Raw genomic sequence first — 24,863 nt, 5'->3', positions numbered from 1 at the left:
GCAAACACAAATACCTGAAATTTCCACACTGAGAAATTTTAGGATCTCCCAGGGACAAGGTTGGTCTTTGAGAGAAAACAATTCTAGAAACAACTTTGTCCTCGCCAATCCGTTTTGAACCTTTTCCTCCCGACACCTCCCCGTATAGACACTTTTAATGTTGAATAGTAAATTAATAGCAATACCAAACCCAGTACACCCTGTGCAGGTGCATCCGATTGCAATCTTAGAAAGCTTTTTAAAAATCTTTTTATAGAATTAGCCTGCCTTTCATTAATATGACTAAACCGAGCATTACACTTCTAAAGGAGTCACTGCTTTTCTAGACTGTTATTTTGTAAACAAACCCAGCAGAGGTACGACAGCCATCGAGAGCTGCATTCTAGAAAACGTTTACATATTGCACATGTTGAAGCGGTACCTTCGCTTCTCGCTGCCGCCCCCCTGCTCTGCTCCCCGAGCACTGCGCCGGCAGCGAGCGACGGTGAGTCCCGAGCGTGGGGCGGCGCTGCTCGGCCTCGCCCCGAACTCCAACTCCTCGCAGGTAGCGGCCCCGGAAGCGGAAGGAGCCGTTTGTCCCGCGGCACTTGCGGACGGAGCGCTGGGGAACGCGGCTGGGCGGTGAGTGGGGGGTGGCCGCTCCTCATCCGGGCACGGCCCGGGGAGCGCTGCGAGGCCGGAGCTGCTCGGGGGATGTGGCACCGCGCCTTGCAGCGGGCTGTCCCCCGCCGGGGAGCCGGCCCGCGGCGGAGCTCCTGAAGAGGTAGTGTCAGGCCCGTGAGGCTGCTCACGCGCAGCTCGATGCCCGTGGGAAAGGCGGTGCCTCGCCTCTTTATTCAGAGCGGCTCCAGAGGCCTTTGCAGTTGCGGTGTCTGTTTTGTACGTAAAAAGCGGGAGTTGCGTTTCCTGCTCGAGTGCGGGAAAATAGCAAGAAAAGAATCATTTTGGCCACGTACGAGACTCGTGAAATTCTAAATCCCCGTTGAAGCAATTAAATGTCGTAATTTTAGAGATTTCCCTAGAAACCCCTTCCCTGGCAGTGGTTGCCACACCCACTGGCTGAGTACTTTTGAAAATTTAAGTAATCCGTCTTTAGTTTTGCTGCTTTGGAATGATGCTGGGGCAACGGTTTGCTTCTGTGAGTTATATGAAAATTTGGACCTAAAGCATGAGGTTTGATTCTCTAGTTGTAAGTATTCATCTCAATACAGGCTGGTCTTGCATAATGCTGCAAAGTCACGTGCAGTTTTTTGTAATTTGTCAGATGGTGATAGAAACATCTTTTTAAGTAGTGCGGTATACAAGAAAGTTACAGTTTCTTTAACTGCGGCAACTATAAAATTCTTGCTTAGAGCTAACTGGGAGTTCTTACAGGCCAGTTCTAGAGATATGGAAAATTTTCCTCTCTTTGTACGTGAAGTTCTTTTATTTTTGATTAACAAAAATGCAGAAGTGACTGTATGGTAACTTTTTTTGGAAATAAAATCTGATTTAAATTTTTAAGGTTCAGTGTAGCATCTGGATCTGTCAAGGTATAAATTGTTATTTTGTTCTAAATATTAGTGGTGAAAAACCAGAAGATTGAAAGCAAGACCGACTTGTTGGAAACTGAACTTCCATTAATCCTTTTTGTTCCTTTAGGACAAAGCCATATGCAGACTAGTTTATGATAGAGGGCTTTACTGGTAAAAGAAAGGCATCACTATAGCAGTAATTTTGATGATAAAATTAAGAGAGATTTCATGGAATGTCTGTGAATTATACTATGTCACTTCTGTCTTCTGATGCAAGTCTTTTTAACATCACTGTTAATAGGCCAATGCATTCCTAGATATTTTTGGATTCACTAAGGATTTATGTCACCTGAAAGGTGTAGCAGTGCGGGGCAAAAATGCTGTCCTAAGGGCTTCACGCGCCTCCTTTTAATGCTGTTTCAGCATTCCTTCATTCTCTGGCCAGCATTTAATTTTCTGCGCTGGAAGACAAGAAAAAAATAGCAGTATCTTCCTATATTACACTGATTGATATTTTAAATAATACTTTCCTAATCTCACTTGGTCATGTAGCTGAACTTCCTGTTGTCACAAGAAAGAAATGTGTTTGGATTTATGAGTATCATTCATAGGAGTGTCTATTTTAAAAAATAATTTCTCTTAGGACAACGACTGAAAGAAGTCTAGGAGATTGGCAGGTAACATTGAAATGACTCCATAACCCCCCGCACCTTGCTTTCAGAGTCCCATTCAAAATGTGGAAGGTGGCATTACTCACCTACCAGTTGATGCCTTAAGCTTTGACCTGTCTTAAAATGAACAAACAATTAAAAAAACAAACAAAAAAACCCCCCCAAAAAACCAAAAAACCCCAAACCAAAAAAACCCCGAGGAAACCCGCTCAGGTCCTCCTCCCACATCCACTTAGAAATTTGGCCTTAGCCTAAAGATTGCTGAAGACAACAGAACTAGAACTTAAAAAGCTAATACATTCTGCGCACATTAAATACAACTGGAGCTACTGCGTAACGAAATAAGCCGTATTTTGTGCATGGATTTGTGGATACAAATATTGCTGCTAGCAAGCATTTTTCTTGCTTCTTTCCATAAACTATAGAATTTTTCTTGCTTCTTGTCCATAAACTATGAACACCTGCGACCTTGCAAAGCCTTGTTAATAGTACAGTAGAAAAATATTTTGACAATGGATGTTTTAGGATTTTAAGCCAGTCACCCTAAGGGATGGCTGATCCTTTGAACAATTAGACTATGAAGAAAAAAGTCTATAAAAGAGTCATAAAATAATTAAATAAGAGGAATCTTGCTGCAGAATTCCTGCCTGTTGGATCTCTCTTCTCCTTGCTACCACTGTGGGACACTGTGATACGGATTAAAGATGGCATAGTGTTAAACTTGAAGGTTTTGATTGCCCTCTGAGCAATTCAGTTGAGATAGGAGCATTTACAGTAATGCACAAGTCTGTCATTCCAGTGAACCTGTCATTACGTTTGCCATCATTTTATATGATGTTTTGTAGTTCATTCTAGTCTCACAGCTTAAATTGCAGATGCAGAGGCATTTGAATTTTGTTATCCCTAGGTAAGCCATGCCTGTTTCAGCTGATGAAACTGTGGGGAACCTGGCTGTGAGAGATACAGTCCTAACTCCAGCTGGAATCGAAGGATCACAAGGTTTGTACCAGATGCTATTTATTGCAATTACAGACTTCGATCAGTGGCTTCCTTAGCTTCTTTCTAAAAATGTTTCACAAAATGAAGTTCAAATACCATTCAAAATCTGGGTTAAATTTTGAAAGATACTGTGACCCATTGTACATTCAAGTTGGTTGTTATAAGAGAGAAGTTGCTGTGAGATGCTAAAACCTGGAAAATTCATCGAGCTATAGCATTCATCCTTCCAGGAGGAAAGAGAATGCTTTTTTGCTGAATGGAGGACAAGGTGAGATCCATGTAACAAAATGGGAACCAGAAGTACTATGCAATTCTTATAAGTTACTCAGCTGCTATTAGAATGGAACTACCGGGCTTAGTCTTGTATTTGAGTCCATTTTCACAACTGTGAGTTAATTCTTTCAAGCTTCAAGAGAGTATGTTCACTTTGAAACAGATTAGAAAGCATCTCAATGGTAGTGCTCATCCTATTTTTTAATTAGTATATTTGACCATTCCTGGTTGTTTGCTAAATTGCTACCTTTGCATTGCCTGGTAGGTAGTCAATTTGCTGCGTCATTTGAACTTCAGGCTTTTTTAGTCTGTAAGAGGAAGAAAAAAGGGAAGTGATTAACCTGCCAGTAAGTCTGAGGAAATTAATCAATGAGGAGATTGATCAATAGACCGAAACAAGTATAAAATATCAAATTACTTGGAAATTTTCAATAATTTGTTTTCAGAATTTCAAAGTGAGTTAGACTTCGAATTATGTGTTGTTGAATGTATTGAAGGTAATTTAAAATTGCCTTGATTTGGGTAGAATCATCTACACAGAACGTAAAAGCTCAACAAGTCCTATCACGAATCAGTCGAGAGGAGCTGGAAGACAGATTCCTTCGTTTACGTGATGACCACATCCTACTCAAACAGTATGCAAATAAGCAAGAGGAGAAAATTAAAAGGTATGGGGTTTAATATTTTTTTTTTAACTCACAGCACTTTTTTGTCCCTTGAAAGCATCATCAACAAATTAAAAATCATGCTGATTTCTCTCAGAGCACTTTTTAATGCAGTAGCAAAAATCACCCACTGGAAGTGATCTTTGTGTTGATTTCTAGTTGTCTCTGAGTATGTGAGATGGTTTTTGCAGGGAGCCCTATTAGATCTCTGTGTACAGACATACATCACTGTCTAGTACATCGGAGATGATGCCTTGGGTTCCCAGCCGTGCTGGCGGAGTACAAATATAAGAGGTGTTCTGGGAATTGAAGAGCAGGCTGTAGAAACATAATGGTTCATCAGGAGTTTCATTCTAGAATCAAAATGGCCTATACAGAGAGATTCTGCCCCTTTTTTGGTCACTGTCTGTCTTTCAAGAGGCTGAATAGCATCTAGCTTTTTATTGGTGAGTTAGCACTAAAATTTCTTTATAATTATTGCTCCTTTATTCAGTGTAATAGGTAACTTCAGTGAAGAGCTCCCAAGTACCATGGGGAGCACAGTACCCAGTTTGCCCACAAATATACAAGCAGCTTTAGGTTGATTGTTAAACTTAATATGCTAAGATTTGTGTGCTAATCTTTGCCAGTGCTTACTGTGGCGGCAAACCAATCTGGACCGTGCAGAACTGTTTGTAGTATTACGATACTGCAGGAGGGCTGACTAATACCAAAACATACTCTGTGTTCGCATTGTGCTAATTGTTAACAGTCTTTCTGCATCTAAGCCAGCTTCTGGTGAGGAGCTAATGAATTAATCAAAGGGTAGCTGAAAATTTTTAGTTTTCTTTCTAGGCCTTCAAAAGTAGATGCCCTGTAAACTAGATACAGATCTTGAATATGTGCGGCTGATTTTGTGAAGTCTTGAACTTGTCTCTCATCAAAGCCACTTTTCTTCCCCTCTCCCCCTTTCTCCCTCTTTTTCTACTCCCCTTCCCTCTCCTCCTCTATTTCTCTTCCAGGCTTTTTCCGTTTACTGCTAGGTGTGTTTTCTGTTCTTTTAAATTAAATCACCCCCGAGTGCTCTCTCTGCCTTTTGTTCCAGCAACTAATGTTTATCAAAACTAAAGGAAATGAAAAGTACAACTCGAGATGCCAAAGGCAAAATTTTTTATCCTTTTGAAGAGACAGGAGAGCTATATGCTCTATATCTAATTATATTCTTCAGCTAACTGTTCCTTCTCCGAAGCGCATTGGTCATATTTACCCAGAATAATACTGAGTATGGTAACGGGTACTGTTAAGTCCCTTTTTCAGGAGTACCTTCTTAAGTATCTCCATTGGTGTATTTTAGGCACTTTGGAAATGAAATGTATATTTAAATCCTAAAATTATCATTCTTTCAATAGTCAGATGTTTTGTGGTATTGTCGCTTTTATAATTTGCCCCATCCCAAAGATCCCAAGTCCGTAACTTAATGGCATGCAGAGGTTCCGATATAAGGTCATGCGTTAAAAATTAAGCAGCCTGTGGAGTAATGTGTCTTTCCTTTACTAACCTTAAATGATAAGCCTTAGGAAGCTGTTACTCGTCAGTGCTATAAAGCAGATTGCTGCACAGTGATTTCAGTTATCTTCAAGGAGTTTGTCACAGGTAGCAATAGTTACATGAAAACTTGAAATTTATTATCAAGGTTCTGCGCTGAGGTCTTCACAGTGGTTATGTTCCTTTCAACAAAATACTTTTTGTGCTGACTTTTCACGTTCTTTTTCATATTTTTTGATTGTTTTCCCCAGAATGACCACCAAGTTAATACGTCTTGTTAATGATAAAAGAAAATGTGACCGGGCTGACTGTGGACCCACGCGGCTGGGTCAGGCTCTGGAGCTGGAAGAAACGATTGAGCATTTGCGAGAAAGAGTTCGTGAGCTTGAGAAACAAAATGAGAGCCTCCGGAACAAACTCATTTCAACTAAACAGCAGCTCCAGATTCAAGGCCATAGGCTGTGTCCGTACAGCTCCATTCAGTCTCGTGTGAACACTGGTCTCAAAAAAGAGAGTGAGGCTGCTGGCATGCCAGAGCACACCAAGAAGGGTATAATTCACATTTATTAAAAATGGTGAACTCTTAGATTGCTCTTGAAACCACGAGTCTGAATTTCAAAACATTTTTAGTGCAGATCAGAAAATATGCAGCGCAGTTACCTAAAAATAAAATGCCTAGATAAAATTAGGGTAGTTTAAGTGTCTCTAAGGCATTAAGAGACAAGAAACCTCGACCAATAATAAATATAGCTTCCTGTATCTGCTTTTTGTTTGGCTGATTTAAAAATACCGTGGAAAGCTCATCCAAAAGTCCTAATCAGTTATGAATGTTCAGTAAATACTTGCTGTCTTTATTGAGTGCAACCATCTAAGAAGTACCTCGGTTTGAACAAAAGCAAACAAAAAAAAATTCTAGGCGCATATATGTATCTGTACACACACACACACACACACACACACACGTATATATCACAATTGCCAGTACCTTAACATAATACTTAAAGATCAAAATTGGTCAAGTCAATGTGGCAAAGTAGGTAAGTTTTTTCAGGCATTTTGGGAAAGTGGTGGTATTATCGTACCTCGAACCTAAATGATTCAGTTCTAGGGACTGAGGGATGGCAGCGTTAATGCTGTCTTTGAAATGAAATGTGTTTGGTCCCACCTCAAAACTTGGTTAATTTCTTCTTGCTGTAGAAGGGTAAGAGAAAAATGTGGAGAAACCATTGTGTTTGCTCCTGAAGTAGCAATTCTTCCTTAATTAATTTCTCACTTCTCTTCTTTGCCACGGGCTTAGGATGCTTCTAAACAACACAAGGAAATTATCTGCACTGCTACTAAAAAATAGTCCTCATAGTTGCATGTCTGGGTGAATGATACTTGGAATTTTGCAAAGCAAGTGCTGCGAAAAAGTAATTATAAGTCCACGTTCCTGTCTAATAATATTGATATTTCTCTTCTTTGAAGACGCAATCCGTGTTCTCTGTCTTTGAAAGTAAAATCTTCTAAAAAAACCCTCCAGGGCATGTTTTTAACAGTTCGCTTTAACACTATTCTGCATCGCCCATCCTTCAGATTTTACAGCAGCTATGTCATACATACTCTGATTATTTCTTTCCATGTGATTTTGATGTAAAAATACTTTTTATGACAGCTGTATAGAAGTCACAATTGTTTGTACTGTATAGGGATAGTTGGCTTGTTTAAAGCTTTTTCATGCAACATGTCAAGCATTTATCTTCTGTTTGGTTTTCAGGAATGAGATTTCAGAGTTTAGAAGTGAGGTCATCTGACCTTGTGCTCCCCAAATATGGACAGAGTCTGCTCGAGGATTCAAGGGCTGAAATCCGAAATTTGTATGATTTTCATATTACTTATTTTTTTGTCATTATAATTCTTAGAATTTTCTTGAAGAAAAAAGTATATATTTTAAGAAGTTTTCACTTCAGAAAATAGAACTGTTGGATCTGACAACAATAACACTGGTAACAATGCAGAAATGTTTTATTATAAGGAAAACAGGGAATCAGGGATTTAGAATGCAAAACGTAGGTACGTAAGAATTTGGCTGGAAGTTAAAATTGGTCTCCAGTGGTGAGCCTCTCTTTGCTAGGATGCAGTGCTGCCTAGTTTGTTACAGGTCAGAGCTGACAAAAGCAGAAAGGACCTTAGCTGCAAATTTTTTACCGACGTAAGTCCTAAAATGTGCTCCACCATGCAAGTGGTGACTATGTGAATGTGTTTTGCTGATGCATTTAAGTTTCATTTCTGGAGGCAGACAGATTTTACGGATAAGTGCAAAAAGCACAGTATTGGGATAGTTATGTAAAATGATTCTGATTCACTTTTGCATTTTGAAGTGTGGTTTGTAATCCAACTGCACATTTTAACTGAAATTGAAGCTTAGGAAACCCTTACAACATCCTTGATGTATAGGGATTGCACGAGAGTAGAGAGGTGTTATATAGAAAAGGTAGTTAACATCTAATTTAAAGGTATTGAGGTCTGATTAGAACATTTTTTTTCTCTAAATTGTATGTTTAGAACCTGGGTTTTCTAAGAGCTGTTTGTTTATTTCCATAGTGATGTACTTAAATCAGATTATCGATTACATTCTCTGTCAACGCTGAATTTTCAATAAATGGGCAAGCTAAGTTTAAAAATGTATGGATTAATGTGCTGTCATTTATTTTGTACTTGAAATTTTATAAACACATAGATTAACTGGAATTGTAGGAAGCAATTGTACAGAAATATTCCTATCAATTATTGTTTTTATTGCATTAACTGGCTAAATTCCACTGTTTAAAACACTTTTTTTTTCTTTTTTTCTTTTTTTTTTCTTTTCTTTTTTTGGGTGTAGATTTCCCTATCTCAGAATAAAAGCTTAAAAATCTCCATCCATTGAAGATCTAATCTTGTGATAGCTAGCAATGGTGGTTTGGTTTTGAGAAACCATAGGTGCTAATGGATTACAAAGAGGATACTTCTAATACAGAGTACAAGAAACCGTGAACAGCGTTTGTGCGGAGGTTCTGCTAAACGTTATTCACTCCACAGAAACATTTATTTTGAGACTTTAAATTGCGTTTTCACAATTTTTTCATAAGCCTCTCTTCTGATGTATGTTAATAAGAAATACAGATTTTGCAGAACACTTAAAAGTTTGGCTTGCTTGAGCATTCATTTATTTTTGTATTCTTTGAAAAAATACGTAGCTGGTTTTGGAATGTAGGATGCTTGTACTTGCAGGGAGACTGTCATTGAGTCCCAAAGGAAACACATTGAGGAACTAGAACGTGCCAGAGAGATTCTTGTGAGTCAACTAAGAAGGAAAGAAAAGGAAATTGAAGAATCCCTCCTACGGCTGAAAGAGCAGGGTACAGCCAGCCAAAGGTATTGTGAAAAATTAAAGTCTCCGTGGTGGAAGCCTTAGGAGACCCATGTCATGATGTTAGCAGGTAGCTGCTGAAGTTACTACTTCTGTAAAGGAATATGGACCTTATTCATTTTTGTCCGTTTGGTGAAACCAAGTCGTAAAATGTTCTGCTCAATAGCATGGATAATTCTAAGCAAGGAGATAGTTACAGCAGTAAGTATTTTCCAAGAACATTTTTAAAGCCATCCCAAAATGCATTTGTGAAACAGGTGTTTGGTATTTCAATAGTCTTAATAACTTAGATTCTAGAGCTGTTCATGCAATGTTATTGTTTGGCTTCTTGCAATATACTGTCAATTACAAGATAAAGGTGCTACTAGAAGGTGAGCATTCTTGGGGCTTTTTTCCATTTTGTTTGAGTTCCTGTAAGAAATAAGAGGTAAAGGAAACGACATGATGTGCATCAACATACAATCCTGTTAGTTCCTGAGCATTGTAAAATGAGAAGAGTACTGCACGTTGATGTTCTGTCCTTGTCTGCTTGGGAGTCCATGTGTACACCTTGGCCAGTGGTGCATTTGTGATTGAGAACTATTAGCCAAGAGGCCTTTTGTTTATTTTGCTAGACAGAGGACAAGAGATCCTGACAAGTGTGGTGGTGGTACGTATTTTACTTTCTTGTTTTTCTTGTTCTGGATGTGAATGCAGAAATTTTGTGAGCTACTGGTCCAGCTGATACAATAGTCAGACTCTTAAAAGAGTAGTCTCAGAATTATATCCAAGTCTTGCTCATACAGACGTAAAGACAAGATGCAAAGGGTCTGGTTTAATTAGACCTCAGTTTAATTAGCTCAGCCATCTGGGATTTATGGGCATAAATTTGTACAGTGCAGATTGAGATCCTTTCTTTAGTCATTTCGTTCTGGTGTAGGTTGCTGTCAGTCCCCCGTTTCCATACAGCTGTCCCCGGCCGGCTATTGGGACCCTCCTGCATTACTTTCAATCCAAATGATAGGAGGTCTGGAAAAGAGCTTGTCTCTGAGGTTAATAGCTGACGTACACCAAAAACGTAATTCTTAGTGCTTTTAACTGTCACTTTCTCCTAACTTCATTTTCCATTTCAGATCTTTTGATCCAGCTTAATGATGAAGTTTGAAGTGGAAGAATAGAGTTCCTTATTTCTGTAGTTGTGGTAGAAGGTGTGCTAGAGCACATTAATATGCCCATTATATCATGTTACTGCCTCCAAAAGAATATTAGTTTCTTTTCTTAACTTCGACCTCTGTGTTTTCGGGTTCTGGGGCACAGCTTTTTACTCTCTCGGCGATAAAGAAAATGTTGAATGAGCTATCTTATATGTCTTTAGTCTTATACATTGTTTTGTTATTCTTTGAGCAAAATATTATCTGTTTAAGTGAAAGGTACCCTTGACTTTTCTATTAAATCTGTATATAACATCTATTTATAAGTTACAGCAGAATACCTGGGCAGTTGTTCTGGGAACAGAATATATCAACTGCCTGGGAGGGAGAAAGCTGTTTGATCATCAGTTTTGATTCTACTGTTTTGGGACTTCATTTACAGAAAAATGAACCTTCCCAACAGAGTCTTCCTCAATTAACTTGGCCTTGTCCACAAAATCTGAAATTATCTCGTTCTTCCAACAGCAAGCTCCTTTTCGTGTACCTAGAGGCAGTGGACATTTTTTAGACACATTTTATTTAAATAAATTGAAAAAATACTGGAGAAGTACTGCAGAGAAATCATTTTGTTGCTCTAGCATATGATGAGAGCTGATACTGTGGTGGATGTAATGCGCTAAGAAGTAATTAATCGAATGTGTTTTCTGTAGTTAGAAGCTTCATGAGATGAATACTCCTACTGTAGTAAGAATTGAAATGATCCCAATAAAAAGTAATTTTCACTTCCAGATTTGAACAATTCACTCCATAATGTCAGTGCCCCAACCCTGTTTAAAGCAAATGCTGCTTCGCTCACTGTTGAAAAAGTAGTTAGTGTTGATTGTCAGGAGCCGTGGAGTTGACGCCCGTACATCATAAATTCGCTATCATCTGTTCCTTTTTCTACTCAAAAAGAAAGAAAAAAAAAAGAGGAAAAAAAAAAAGGGGGAAAAAAGAAAAAAGGGAAAAGAAGTGGGGAAAACAAAAGAAAAAACCTTGGAAAGCTTCAGAGCCTTTTGTTTGATGTGTGGAACAAGATTAATAAAAATGTACTACTTTATTAGCTTTTTAATAGCTGGCATGAGCCAGTGCTGCTGTCTGTACTCACCACAACTTTGTGTACAAAACAGTATTTTAGACACATGATAGTTTTAGCATTGAGTTAAGACTGTTTCTTTGGGAAGATCTCAGATTCATAAGTATGTTTCTGCTGTGTAAGGACAATTAGCTGGGCAATGCCAAAACACAATAGGATTTGATGTTTTAAAGAGTAAAAGGGTGGTATTTCACATATTCTGCTGTTTTCCGGATGTGTAAGCTTTGTAGCCCCTTCACTTGCTCCAGCATGGTGTGGTGACGATTTGTCCAGCGTGTCTAGAATAGACAAATATTGGGAGAGAAATTCTTTTCAAATATAGAAAATTTACTCTGATTTTATCATCATGTATGCTAGTAAAAATCCCGGTTAGTTTCTCCTCTCATGCTTATGGAAGTAATGGGGTTCAGTTGCGCTGTTTGAAGTAAGGAGAAACACCTAAGTAAATATTTTTTTAAATCATGAGTTATTTTAAATGTCGTTTATAATAAACAGTACATATTCAAATTAATCTTTGAATTGTAAGAATATCTGCATGGATATGAAATGATTTTCATGTAATTAAGACACACCTGCAGCTTGTTTGAATACCAGACTTCAGGTGTTACAGTCTAAATTGCTAAGTCACATTTTCTTTATGGTATTTGATAGGTGGAAACTTCACAAAATGGCATTCTACTGGCACCGAATATTTTGGATGGTGGGAAAGTTGGAAAGCAATCTCTTTAGGCATAGGATTGTTTTCTCTTTCTGTCGTACACAGTTTTATACAGTAAACAAAGATCTATATGTGTTGACTGAAGTTGCTGTGTTATCATACAGTACCATATTTATTTACCTAAGCTCTCTAGTGTGAATTATAGAAGAACAAATTAATTTGGGTATTATGCACTACATCTTCTTCCAAATATGTGTTTATGATGCATTTCTTTTTAATTTTGAAGGCTAAACATTCAGGACAACGTAGAAATGATCAAGGTCCGTAAACAGCTGGCCGAGAAAAGCAATGCTCTTTCAGCAATGGAAGGAAAATTTCTCCAGTTGCAAGAGGTAATTGCAATTTGATTGGTAACATTCCTATACTCTTGTCACATAAGCATGCTAAACAGAAGAAAAAAAATTATATGCACTTCTTGATTCTGAGTCAATACTGAGTACATTAAAATGAACCGCAACTACATGAAACTCAAACTACTCCAAATGGAGTAGGGATTTTTAGTCTTAATCACTCTTTCTTTTTTTCATCAGGGTCTAGCACGTCTTAGTGATTTCATCTGCAAAGTTGTACCGAGCAGATTATGAGGAAAGAACTGAGTTGTCTGGCTATGGAAAGAGATCCTTGATGATTTAAAGAGAAGGCTTTGACTTAGATGTAGTGATTTACTAAAAAGGGATACCAAGCCCCCTCCACTTTATTACTCTTTGCTAAAGTTTGGGCAGTTTGGCTCTTTTGTTCTGACATTAGGATTTAACCTCTGTTCATATGTTTGTGGAAATTATTTTAGAAGGCCATTTTAAGTAATAATTCTCCTTATAAAAAGAGCAATTTTATGAAAATATCTCCAGAACATGCAATTCCATGGCAGATTCTGTAGTTTTAATTATAAAGCTTTCTTCTGCTTTCTCCTGTCTGGAGAACCGCATGTGCATACAGAGGTGGTATGATAATACCTTGGAATGATAATGCTTTGGAAATGGGAAAGACAGTTCCTGTGAGTAGGAATCCTAACTGCAGTAGAGCTTTACAAAGTATCCAGCCTTATGAAGTGGAAGCAGTGGGTATCCTTAAAAACTCTTACTTCTGTCTTCTTATTGTTAGCATGCTAAATAACGCTTGTGCCGTTTGAGTTTTGTTCGATTCCGTTTTTTGCCCGTGTTTTTCCGTTTCTCCATTATGTTTTGCTTTGCCTCCCTTCCCCTCTTCAGTCTAATTCTTGTATCTTCTCTGCCAAACTGAGAAAAGGTTTAACATGGCTTTTTGTCTTCTTTCTCTTTAAGAAATCTAACATCTAAAATAGTCAGAGAGAATTTAACTCTAGAATTTAAATTCTAACTCTATTTATGATTATAAATAACTAGTTATTTAGTAAAATAGTTATAAAAATAACTCTATTTCTTTTTAGACTGACTGCTAATATTCTTTATTCTCTGTGATTTTTATCTTACTGAGAAATGAGATATGAAAGGCTGAAGATCAAGTTGGTGATTGGTTTTTCATGGGTTTTTTGTTCATTTCTGGTCTGTTCAGACTGCATGAGAATGTGAACAATTTTTACAGGATTAGCATTCAACTTTTCCATTTAACTACTTTGTAGGAATGTTGTATGGAAAAAATGAAGCTAACTTCTTTCTGTCTAAAAGCATTAAACATTAACTAAATTCACATATGTATTTGGCATAAATTCTCATCCAGTCATTTTATTAAACAGGAGATTGGCCTTTCAACTATTTTGTTTCAAGTAATAATTGGAATGTGATTTACATTGAAATTTTTAATGGATGAGGCTTAATTACAGGATTGTGGAATGTAGGCAGTATAATATTAACTACTATTCTGGAAATAGAGGCTCTATCGGCATGCTCCATTTAATATTAAAATTGATTAAATGTGCCTTCCTATAATCCATGAAAGGAAATGAAAATGTAAAGGAAAACAGAAGTCCTTTATTAAAGTACTTCTAGCTGAGAAATAAAACTGAATGCACGAGGGTTCCGTGGGGGTTGCGAAAGAATTATATATCTACAATTGTGTGTGTAGATGTATTTCTGTAAGTATAAAGATTTATGTGTGTGTGCATGTATGTACATATAAATAAATATAAATACAAGGTTTAGGAGAGCAGCAGCAAGCTCTATGATGAGCAACATTGATTTTTGCTTCCTGCTGCAAGTATGTCCAACCGCTGTAACCACTGCAAAATCTTTTATTAGCTTTACAGATGTATTTCTTTGTTATTTTCTTCATGAGTAAACTGAGGGGTTAATGTTCATGAGGGCGACCAGAAGGTCGCCTTCTCTGGGCCATGGGAATTGAAAGTTACTTTCAGTTACTAAGTTCAAGAATGTGTCCTGCTGACCACATTGAGAGCATCTATTCCATAGTGCCATGAGAGCCCCCTGTTGAAACACAGTGTGGGAACATTATACGAGGTGTGATTTCGATATTCCTTCCTTCCTTCCTTTTCATAGAACCTAAAGAACTTGAAGACCAACCATGATGCTTTATTAGCAAAAGGTGATGAACTGAATGTACAGCTTAAAGAGGAGCGATCCAAGTGTTTCCATCTTCAGAAAGAGTTGCAGTCAGTAACTGTTTCAAACAGAAGGACAGAAGAGGTGAGGCTGTGTTCAAGAGATGTTGAATCGTCTTGAGGTACATATAGATAAGGGAATAGTTAATGATGGGATACCTTTTAATTATGGAAATGTGAATAGATGTTTCAAACACATTTAGAAGACTGACCTAGTAATAGATATCCTTTTATCCCATTAAAAAGAAAAAACAGTGGCTGCTGCTTCCATTTGATAGAATTATCAATCACACCCGATCCCTGTGCCACGTAGTCACTGCACCAGTGTTTGGACAATATTTGAGGTTAAAGCTTAGGATTTCATGTCAATTCTGATACTGAACAAGTGGTTTGCTAACTGAAAGAAAATCATACTTGATTTATTGATAAGTATTCTTATTGATAAGTATTCTTATACTTATTGGTAAGTATTCTTTAAGTATTCTTTCAACTTGATTTAATTCCAGTACAGTATAGTGTTATATCTGATTTAGCAGTTCAAATCAATTACTTCTGTTTCTTTGTCTAGAGGCTCTCAGACTACTGTCATCCACATTTAGGGCTAAAAATCAAGCGGTTTATTCCTCATTCTCTTCAGTGCATGAGGAGTAAGAGTCTGCAAGCTTATTTGTTTTTCTGTTACATTTTGTAGTAGCTTAAATTTAGTTTTACCGCCTGGTTTACCTATTTTAGATGTATTTTGCATGAACCAAGTTTACTGAGATTATCTCATAAACACTTCCTCCAAACCTTTAAACTATTGTAATGCATGTAGGTATCTTCCTGGTATCTCATAGCTTTAAAGTTATATTTTGCTTTAGTGAATATTTTGAAAGCATGGATATGTTGTTTATAATGTCAGTAATGCACTTAGACTTTTAGATTTTTATATTATTTTGCGTGAGAGAATGTGATCACATACTCTTGTTCCACTGCAACGTGGTAGTCTCAGCTTCATATAAACAGAATGAAAAAGACTGTTTGGGCCAAATGTAAATCCATGTGATGAAAAAAGGTTGTTATTTTGAAGCTTCTGAGAGACTGATGTGTATCCTGAGACTGGCTCAGTTGGTTAGAGCAGGGTGCTAATACTGCCGGGGTTCTGGGTTTCATTCCCAAATGGGCCATTCAGTTAAAAGTTGGACTTGATGATCCTTGTGGATCCCTTCCGACTCAGAGTATTCTGTGATTCTGATTTTGTATAAAAAGAACAAATAGTAGCTTGATAATGCCTATAAATTATTAACTATTTGTCTTCACACATTCATTGTAATTTACTTTCGTGCTATGCATCAAATGAAGTTTCCTTTTTCATTTTAGTTACAAGAAAGAGTAAATGATCTAGAAAAAGAGAATGAGCTTTTAAAGGAAAACTACGATAAGCTGCATAATAGGTAAGTTATGGTTTCTGTATATAAAAAATAAGGTTCCTGTCCTGTTGAATAGGTCTTCATACGCTACGTGCTGGAATGTGCACATTGAGTGTTTGTGCACACATGTAAATATGTTCATGCTCCAGTCTATTGTATCAGTAAGTGTATATGGAAACAGTTATGGTTCTCTGGCTGTATTTCATCTGTCCTGTTGAAATGGACCAACTTGTTCTAATACTCTTGAAATAGTAGGTTACTTCTTTTAAAAATGTAATTAAAAATAAGTAAGAGTCACTGTATTTTGAACATAAATGCAAGAAGTTCTTATTTGAATTTCTCATTATTTTCTTTTGAGTTACTGTTGAAAGAAGAGTACATCTAGGTAGATATATATTAATTCGGGTTTGGTTTGGGTTCGGGATTCTTTTTTGTTTGTTTTTTTTTTAACAAAGAGGTGTTTGAATTTTTGTCTTAAGTTCTTCCAGCACTTCTCAGTGACCTTATGTAAAGTCTGATATTTGTCAGCTTTTCCACTATTTATTTTTAAGGTGTGGTTTGTTTGTTTTGTAATAGCTATCATTTCACTTCTACTGATACAGAAAAGAAGTAATTCTAGCCAAGTGCCATGAGCATATGAAAGAAAAATCTGACCTTCAAATGAGCTTTTTGTTTGTTGTGAAACGTGATTTTTTGCACTCGAGAGGGTTAGAAAATCAGGCACGTGTCTTAGAGTTAATAATTGCTTCAGAAAGTAGGTAAAATGCTTGAAGTCTTTTCTTGTATTGAAATAATTTCTCAGAGTGTTTGGCTTGTCAGTGTGACGTCTGTCAAAAAAATACCAATGACTAAACACAACGTGAGTTGTGATACCAGATTTTGTTTATAGTTTTCTTACAATATTTGTTATACTTCTTGTACTGTCTGTGATTAAATTAAAAATTACAGAAGCAAAAAATGGTGAGTACAAATAACTTTAAACAGTTTTTTACTTATGAGATGTAACAGTTGTATAATCACAATATTCAGAGTTTTGTAAAGGGACAGTTGATCGGTTGTCTGTCACTTAAGTTCCTTGTAGATTTCTCCAGAATTTGATCATCGTATAAATATTTCTGATTACGATATCTTTTTCTCTTTTATCATTGTGCAGAAAAATAACACTTACTAACAAATCAACTCAAAATATTTCTGTTCTACTTTAGTCATAGAGAATTTTAAAAGATGTTTAACTAAATAAATTTAAATATGCTTCTGTTACTATGCAGTAACCTACAACATGGCTGTTCTTTTACCTAAAATGATCTGTCTTTTCATGTAGTCCCATTTAAACGTTGATTCATGTTTCATCATTCCATGTTGTGGTTTAACCCCAGCCAGCCCCCAAACCCCTCGCAGCCACTCGCTCACTCCCCCAACAGTGGACTGGGGAGAGAATTGAAAGGGTAAAAGCTAGAAAAATTGTGCATTGAGATAAAGGCAGTTTAATAGGGAAAGTGAAAGCCGTGCACACAAGCAAAGCGAAACAAGGAATTCACTCCTGGCTTCCCAGGGGCAGGCAGGTGTTCAGCACCTTCAGAGCCCCATCACACGTACCAGTGACTTGGGAGGACAAACACCATCGCTCCAAATGTCCTCCCTTCCTCCTCCTTCCTCTCACTTTATATACTAGGGAATATTCCTTTGGCCAGCTTTCCCAGCTGTGCCGCCTCCCAGTTTCCCACACACCCTCAGCCCGCTCCCCAGGATGGCAGTAGGAAAACCAGAGAAAGCCTTGGTTGTCTCCAAGCCCTGCTCAGCAGTAACAAAAACATCTCTGTATTATCATTACTGCGTTCAGCACAAATCCAAAACACAGCCCCATAGCAATGACTAGGAAAAGAAATTACCTCTGCCTCAGCCAAAACCAGCACATGGAGTAACAAGAAATTAGAGAAATTGATCATTTCATTATAACCGCTGTTTAATGGCCAGCTTTTTCAGTTTCCCATTTTCACAATGCAACTCTACTGCAGCTTACTTGTTGTTAGCAGTGGGTAGGAAGTGTCCACAGGTGCTAGATAATTAGTGAATACTTACTTTTAATAGAGGAAAAGAGTCACAAACCCATCCTTTGCTAATGTTATTTTTGGGAAGCTGATAACAATTTTGCCAAAGCCAAGACTGCAGAGCTGGACCAGAAAAGTTTGCAAAGAACAAGTATGAATTTGTCAGTTGACTCTTACTATTTACTGGGTGTCCAAGAAAATAATGCACTTCGATAAAAGGTTTGGAGGAGTGGTTTTCATATGACCTTGTAATGCAAATCTAGCAATGCTTAAATTCCTTCGAAAGAAACAGTGCCCGATGTGGTTGAACATTATAGTTTATCCAGATGGCTTCAACTCTGATGAAATGCAGTGGATGTGAAAGAAATTCCACATGAATCTTAAAATTCAAATGCAGAAAGCGACACAAGTGGACTCAATTCAAGCCAACCAACATAAACATTAGCATTATATAGGCTTGGATGAAACCTGTCTTCTAAAATGTTCATAATTTAAACACCAAGGTCTTGAACTACTGTCATAGGAACTCTTAATGTTTTTTCTGACAGTATAGTCTTCTGAAAAACTGAATTAGATGTAGCTACATCTTTATGTGAAATTATTGTACCTAAAGCTAATAAATGCATGTCTAGTTGTCATTAAAACTTGAAAACACTTTCAGAAGTGTGAAAACTAAGGATATTTGAAACCTTTTTTGATATGATTTATTCTTTCCTTATGGGACCCATCAGACTTTAAATCTAAGCAGTTAGAGAACACACTGTACCTTTTCTGTACCTAGGCAGTACTATGGAATGATTGTGGGTGCAGTGCATTATATTCCCTGCATATTATCTTCAAAATTATAGGGGAGTAAAATATATATTACTGCAGGACGTAGAAGCATTCCTTAAGTTCATGCATGCTGTAAAAGACAATCTGTCAAAATGTAAAATGCTCTATGCCTAGAGAAACTGTATTAAATAGGTTAGGTATGGTATGAGGAAACTACAAAATACAGGGAAATACAACTGTTTTTAAGAAGAGCACAAATCCGGAATATAAACCCTTGCCGTATACTCGAGTCTACGGTTCATGCTGCAATAGTTTTTTTTTTTTCTTTAACCTTAAGGTCATTCTTCAAGTATTTTTTCAAGTTTGATGTAACTGCACTTATAAGTACTCAGAACCACTGCATGAAGTCACCCATCAGAGCAGGCTGTTCTCTTTGAGTCCTCAGGTACAGTCTACAAGGCTCTGTGGGCTGACCCTTCTGCAATACTTCTTTCTTCTCCTTCATTTTTTTTTGGTTGAGGCTTGTTACATAGATCTCTGGAAGAGATAGGTTGCAAAATAGATTCCAGAAGATTTTTTCATACATTCATATATGTCAAATATAATATTTGTTAACTGGTGAGCTTCAGCAAAGGAAGCGGTTGAGGAACTGGCTCCTTTGTTTGAAAAAAACCCACAATTTGTGATTTTTCACGGAATATGTAAATGAATAAACTAGCTTATGATTTTTTAGGATGGACATTTTTCCAGTCAATAAGAATGCAGGTATTGAATAATAGTACTATGAAGAGCATAGTACTCACTGTCTAAGTTATAAGAAAGCACATTGCATTGCTTTTACTTTTACCTGCAAGGAGTTATACTGTAAATTATATAATATAATTACTTTCATTTCAATTGAAGTTACACATCTTGTTGTGATTTCAGCAGCTCTGATTCTGTATCCGTGCATTCCTTGCAAATAGATTGGCAGTTTGCAAGTAAATAATATTAAAGGCAAGATACTTATTCCAACTTCTTTTCCCACTCTTCCCAGTTTTTTATTTCTTCGAGTAGGAGAAGGATTACTTTGTATGTGCTTCTTAATCAGTATCAGAATTGTTGTTTTAGAGTATGAGAAAACTGTTGTCACTTTGTGGTCAACATTTCTTTGAACAGACGACTGACTTTAGGTTCTGCATGCTTCACAAATTTAAAAGAAATCAGGTGGAAGATCCCAATTCTCTACTTTAAGAGGGTTTGTACACAAAAAATACAGTTTTGTAGTTGTAGCTGGCTGAAGTTTGAAGTTGTGGATTATTCTGGGATATGCATCTGAAGTCCTTTTCTAGTCCAAAAATATCACATGCTACCAACTTTTTTTAACTTTGGAGCTCTAAATTAAGGCCAGTTCCTTTGCTCATCCCACAAACCTTTCATGTTTTTTAACTGCAGCCTGAGAGAGCCACCTCGACTTCAACAGCAGCAGACCAATGTATGTCTGCATAATTCCTTGGCCACGATGACAGTGGTCTCTGTGCTGCTAAAAGGTTTTTTTCTTGATTATTTTCTGCTGAAGCTGATTTCTAAAAGTTTTGCATATAACATATGTTTTATCACAGTGTCTTCAGTCTGCCCCATGAACAGCAATGGAAATCAAAGGAACAGCAACTGAAACTGCAAATTGCTAAGCTTGAGACGGCTATCAAATCTGATTTAGCAGACAAAAATGAAATCCTCGACAAGATCAAAGTAGAAAGAGGTATATTTCTGAAAAAATGAGTATTTTCTCAAAATGCAAGATGATACCCATGTTGGAGTTGAGATACAGTGCCCAGAAATGTGTAGTTTCTGTTGCTGGTGTTTTCAAAGCTGCGTTTTAAGTGTACATTTGCTAAATGCACCTAAGTTATGACTATCTATTAAGTGCAAAAATTGACCCAATACAGAATGTGGGCTGAATGAGGCTCATATAATTTCAGCTGCATTCATTCTTCATCTGTTGGGTTAATATTTACTCTTTATTCAGTATTTCTTCTCTACATTGAAGTCCTTATAGAAAAGATACCTATCTGACAGTCTCTCTCAAATTATTAACCACTATTCTGTTCACTGCACAAAGCTACATGAAGCCCATACAGGCCCTTGGTGATGTTTAATTGTCTTTCAATTTCATTAATTCAGAGTTTTTTTGTATTTTTAGTATTTACTGATTTTTATTTATAGCATTGTACATTTTAAATAACACAGTTTTCTTTTAATCTAATGAGCAGATTATTTCATAGATGTTTTCTTCATGCTGTAGGACAACTTCTTATTGAATACTGACCTTGCAATCTTTTTTTTATCTCAGCGCTGATTACCGTAGCAATATGACGTTTACAAAAGACAAGCACAGGCCAAAAGTGAAAATATTTTGTTTAGAGTTGATTCTTCAAATGTGTTTTTTTAAGAGGTGTATTTCTGTGAACAATTTAATGGAATGAAGTGGGCCAACTTGTTGTGAATAATTCTTATGATTATGGCTTGAGTTCAGCATGTGCTTACCATTAGGATCCTCACTAGCTCTGCTGACTTCAAATACCAGATTGAATATTTAAACATTTTATTTGACCTCAGCAAGTGTTTGCAAAATTAGCCTTAACTGATACTAAAATAAAGCCTTAAGCTACGTTAATATGGGGTTATGACATATGAACAGTTCTTACTGATAGCTTGATTATGAAAAAACTGGCATTGCGTCTTCTTTCCTTCCTGTGGGCATTATGTTTAACTGTCAGGGGTTTACTGTCCCTTCCCCAGGTAGCTTGTATTCTTAAACTGAATCGCCAGGGTACTACACTTTCGATTTCTTCTGAATTGACTTGCTGCAGCTGGAGTAGATGTTCTAATACCCTTCTAGGCCTCTCTATCTAGGATTTGATTACAACTCTGTCTTTCACAAAACATAGGCAGTATAACTTTCTTCAGTCACGTACTTCAGAGTATCTGCCTTTGCTGCACATTCCTTTTTGAAGGAGAATTGAAATTAATGCTTCTCTTTACGTACTGCCTAGGACTAGAGTAGGAATAATGTCTTGTCTACCCCTTCTAGTTTGGCATGTGAATCTTTTTCCTAAACCTCTTTTCCAGGTCTGAGAAAGATGGTAAAATAAATGAAGCCTTGAAAATGCTTAATGCTTCAGGAAACCCAACATCATCTTGACATTTTCCATGTCCTCCTTCAGTATTTCCCTTTTAGAATGACCCTGTAATTTGATCTGAATGTTTTAGTAGTATTTTTCTGGCCATAACATCATAATGTGCTTTGTAATACTTAAAAGAAGTATATTTAGACAGAAAACAGAGTAACACTGTAACTATGGTGGTTTTGTTTTTTTTTTTTTATATGGTACTTGCAGAAGCTTTAACACCCTTCCACCTGCCCCATTTCCCTTACACATTTATTCTCAGGTTTCTTGCCTTACCAGTATTTCCCAGATTCTAAGCCATAAAGTGCAACAGCTGCTTGGTTCGTTTCGTTGAATCTTGCTAACAGTAGTGTTCCGTGCAAATTTTAAAAGACTAAGATAAGCTAGTACGAAATCTAAGTTGAAACAATTCCTATAGCAAGGATTGGTGTCACTTATCTCATAAATTGATACAGTGTATGTATTTACTTAGTTATGTCTAAATAACTTTTATTTTACGTTAATAAAGTCTCATGCATTGCTGCATCTGTTCTTCTTAGTTATAGTACCATTTTACAGAGTACACTATTTACTAAGTACAATTTTTTATGGTTGTCTTAATAGAGGATTTCCCCATACAAAATACATTGATTTCTGCATTTTGAAATGAAATTTTCATGCATATATTAATATTAAAAAAGAAAGGTTTTAGTTTTTTAAACTATATTTAATTAAGTATAATATTTTGTTCTTCTATATCAAGACCAAAAGGAAAAGCTGATGCAAGACAACAAAGACCTGCAGTTACGCTACCTGGAACAAAAGCAACAACTAAATGATATAAAAAATCAAGTGAAGTTTTTGACCAAGGTGAATTATATTTTTGTTTCAAATATGAGGAAAAAACCCCCTCTGTGTTTTATGCATAGTGCAGATACTTCTTGAAAGTCAAAGAATATAGAAAAATAAGTGTTTATTTATTCATGCTATCAAGCAAAATATTGTGTCTAATGAGAATGTATCTTGTTACTCTGAATGTATTTCTTGGATTCACATCTGATAACATCTTTCCATTAAGTTTCAGGAAAGTGATGTCGATGTGGCAGAACTCAATGAAACCCTCTTGCTTATAAAGGTAACTTACAAAGAGTGAACATATGAGAGGTTGAAGCTGGATGGTATTCAAGATCCCTTCCAATCCCAACCATTCTAGAATTCTGTATTTTGCATTCTGTTACGTTCTTGTTTGTGCAAGGGGGTGTTGTTTGTTTGTTTTGTTTTGTTGGTTTTTTTCTTCTTTTGTTAAACCCTTGGCTGACCATTACATGCTTTCTACACACCTGGAATTTTCAAGGGCTGAATTATTTGAGCGTCTCTTAGTAGTTAATGCCTCAAGCTCAAATGTGTGCTTTTGTCATTTTTTAGTGACAGTTAATCAGAAGAGAAAATGAAAAAATTGCCAGAATTAAATCTAAATTTATGTGAATAATTCATTATAACATCAAAAGTGTATTTAATCAGATTCTGAGCCATTTTAAAAAAACTTCATTTTTCTCTGTTAAATTACTCATCGTGGCATCTTGTTATCCCTGTAATGTTTACTAAAACTAATTTTGTTTATTAATTCTGTAATTGATGCAAGCATACCGTAAGCACAGAAGTTCCAGTATGTGGTATAGTAATGCTTAGCAACTTCTCTTTGTTTATTAAAACAGAAAACCAGAGATACTCAGAAAATATTCAATTCTTTTTTCTCTTGCACAAATTAAAAATGGAGTGAGAGGAAGAAATCAGTGAACAAATAATTTTGCAGTGTTTCCACTGTTTGGGTGACTTACGTATTATTTTCTTGAGGAAGTGTTTACTGTCGTGATTATATAATGATAATGAAAAAAAAAAGAAAAAAATATAAAAAAAACCTCAATGAAAATTAACTCCCCAGTATTGATAACAGAAGGAACGTAGACTTGAGAATAATAATTTGGGGTTTGTACATTTATGGAGGCAGGATTATTAATTATAAGAAAGGCAAATATGTCTGTTTGTATTTTCACTGGCTAGACGGGAGTGATGGCTTCTGAATATCTGATACAGTTTAATTGGTTCCTGATAATCATGAGATTACATTGCTGAAAACAATCCTGACGCATTCAAGTCTGCCTCACTCCTATTTTTGTATTACCATGTGCTGAAAATTTATAAAGTTCTGCTTACTGTCTTATTGTTGTACCAAAAGTATATGCCAGTGTTGCATTTAGCTAGGCACAAATACATGCAAATCTTTTGCAAAAGTCTTTTCTAGCAGTTTTTTAAATGTGCTTCAGGATCAAAAGCAACGGAAAAATGCGGACCTTCTGTTCTTGGAAAAAGTGGAAGATGATATCCATAAAGATTTAGAATACTCCATGCAGGAGCTGCAGTTAACACATGCGGAAACAGTGCAAGAACTTGAAAAGACAAGAAATTTGTTAATTGTGCAGCACAAAATTAGCAAAGATTACCAGGTACTAAACTCTACTCACAGTGGAAAGTAAGCTGATAATAACATTTTAACCTTTTTAGCTCTGACACTTGTAATAAGACTTGCAAATTCAGCAACAAAGCCAGTCTGTGCATAGGGAACCAAACATAAAATCATCTGTTGCTGAAGGTATTGTTTTAAAAATGTGAGATCCAAGTGACTGTAAACTGTAGTCTTTTAGCTTGTCCTGCTCTTAACCCTCAGACTGTGCCTTCTTGGGTTTATCTCTGAGCTCCTACCAGGTCTTCACAGGTAAGATAGTAAATGTGCTTATCAAAGAGGATTCCTTTTCCATAGCACTCTGCTTTCACTGTCTTCTTTCTACTTCCACTGTTGGAGTATTGCAGATCATATTTTGACTTTTCATTCAATTAATTAGCCTTTAAAATAACAAAATCATTAAAGAAAC

The 24,863-nt window shown here is 36.6% G+C and overlaps 1 protein-coding gene across 7 annotated transcripts in view; it reads left to right on the top strand.

Moving 5' to 3' along the window:
• The first annotated feature begins 535 nt into the window (after positions 1-535).
• RPGRIP1L (RPGRIP1 like) overlaps positions 536-24,863 on the top strand; it is a 44,555-nt gene continuing 20,227 nt past the window's right edge. For 2 of the 7 annotated variants that reach the window (XM_042040275.1, XM_042040277.1), the window contains exons 1-13: positions 536-621; positions 3,093-3,184; positions 3,984-4,125; positions 5,898-6,196; positions 7,403-7,502; positions 8,899-9,042; positions 12,247-12,352; positions 14,492-14,638; positions 15,913-15,986; positions 20,386-20,525; positions 22,697-22,803; positions 23,012-23,068; positions 24,258-24,437. In XM_042040275.1, the coding sequence (XP_041896209.1) occupies positions 3,100-3,184; positions 3,984-4,125; positions 5,898-6,196; positions 7,403-7,502; positions 8,899-9,042; positions 12,247-12,352; positions 14,492-14,638; positions 15,913-15,986; positions 20,386-20,525; positions 22,697-22,803; positions 23,012-23,068; positions 24,258-24,437 (1,581 nt within the window). In that variant the 5' untranslated portion in view covers positions 536-621; positions 3,093-3,099. Of the gene's footprint in view, positions 622-672; positions 764-3,092; positions 3,185-3,983; positions 4,126-5,897; positions 6,197-7,402; positions 7,503-8,898; positions 9,043-12,246; positions 12,353-14,491; positions 14,639-15,912; positions 15,987-20,385; positions 20,526-22,696; positions 22,804-23,011; positions 23,069-24,257; positions 24,438-24,863 lie in introns of those variants that run through there. The other 5 variants (XM_042040272.1, XM_042040270.1, XM_042040271.1 and 2 more) reach the window with 5 other exon arrangements.

Source organism: Corvus kubaryi, unplaced genomic scaffold (assembly GCF_017639235.1).
Source record: "Corvus kubaryi isolate FWS band 111438036 unplaced genomic scaffold, C.kubaryi_AGA036_p1.0 37395, whole genome shotgun sequence".
Classification (NCBI taxonomy): domain Eukaryota; kingdom Metazoa; phylum Chordata; class Aves; order Passeriformes; family Corvidae; genus Corvus; species Corvus kubaryi.
This window is presented reverse-complemented; position numbering and strand designations above follow the sequence as displayed.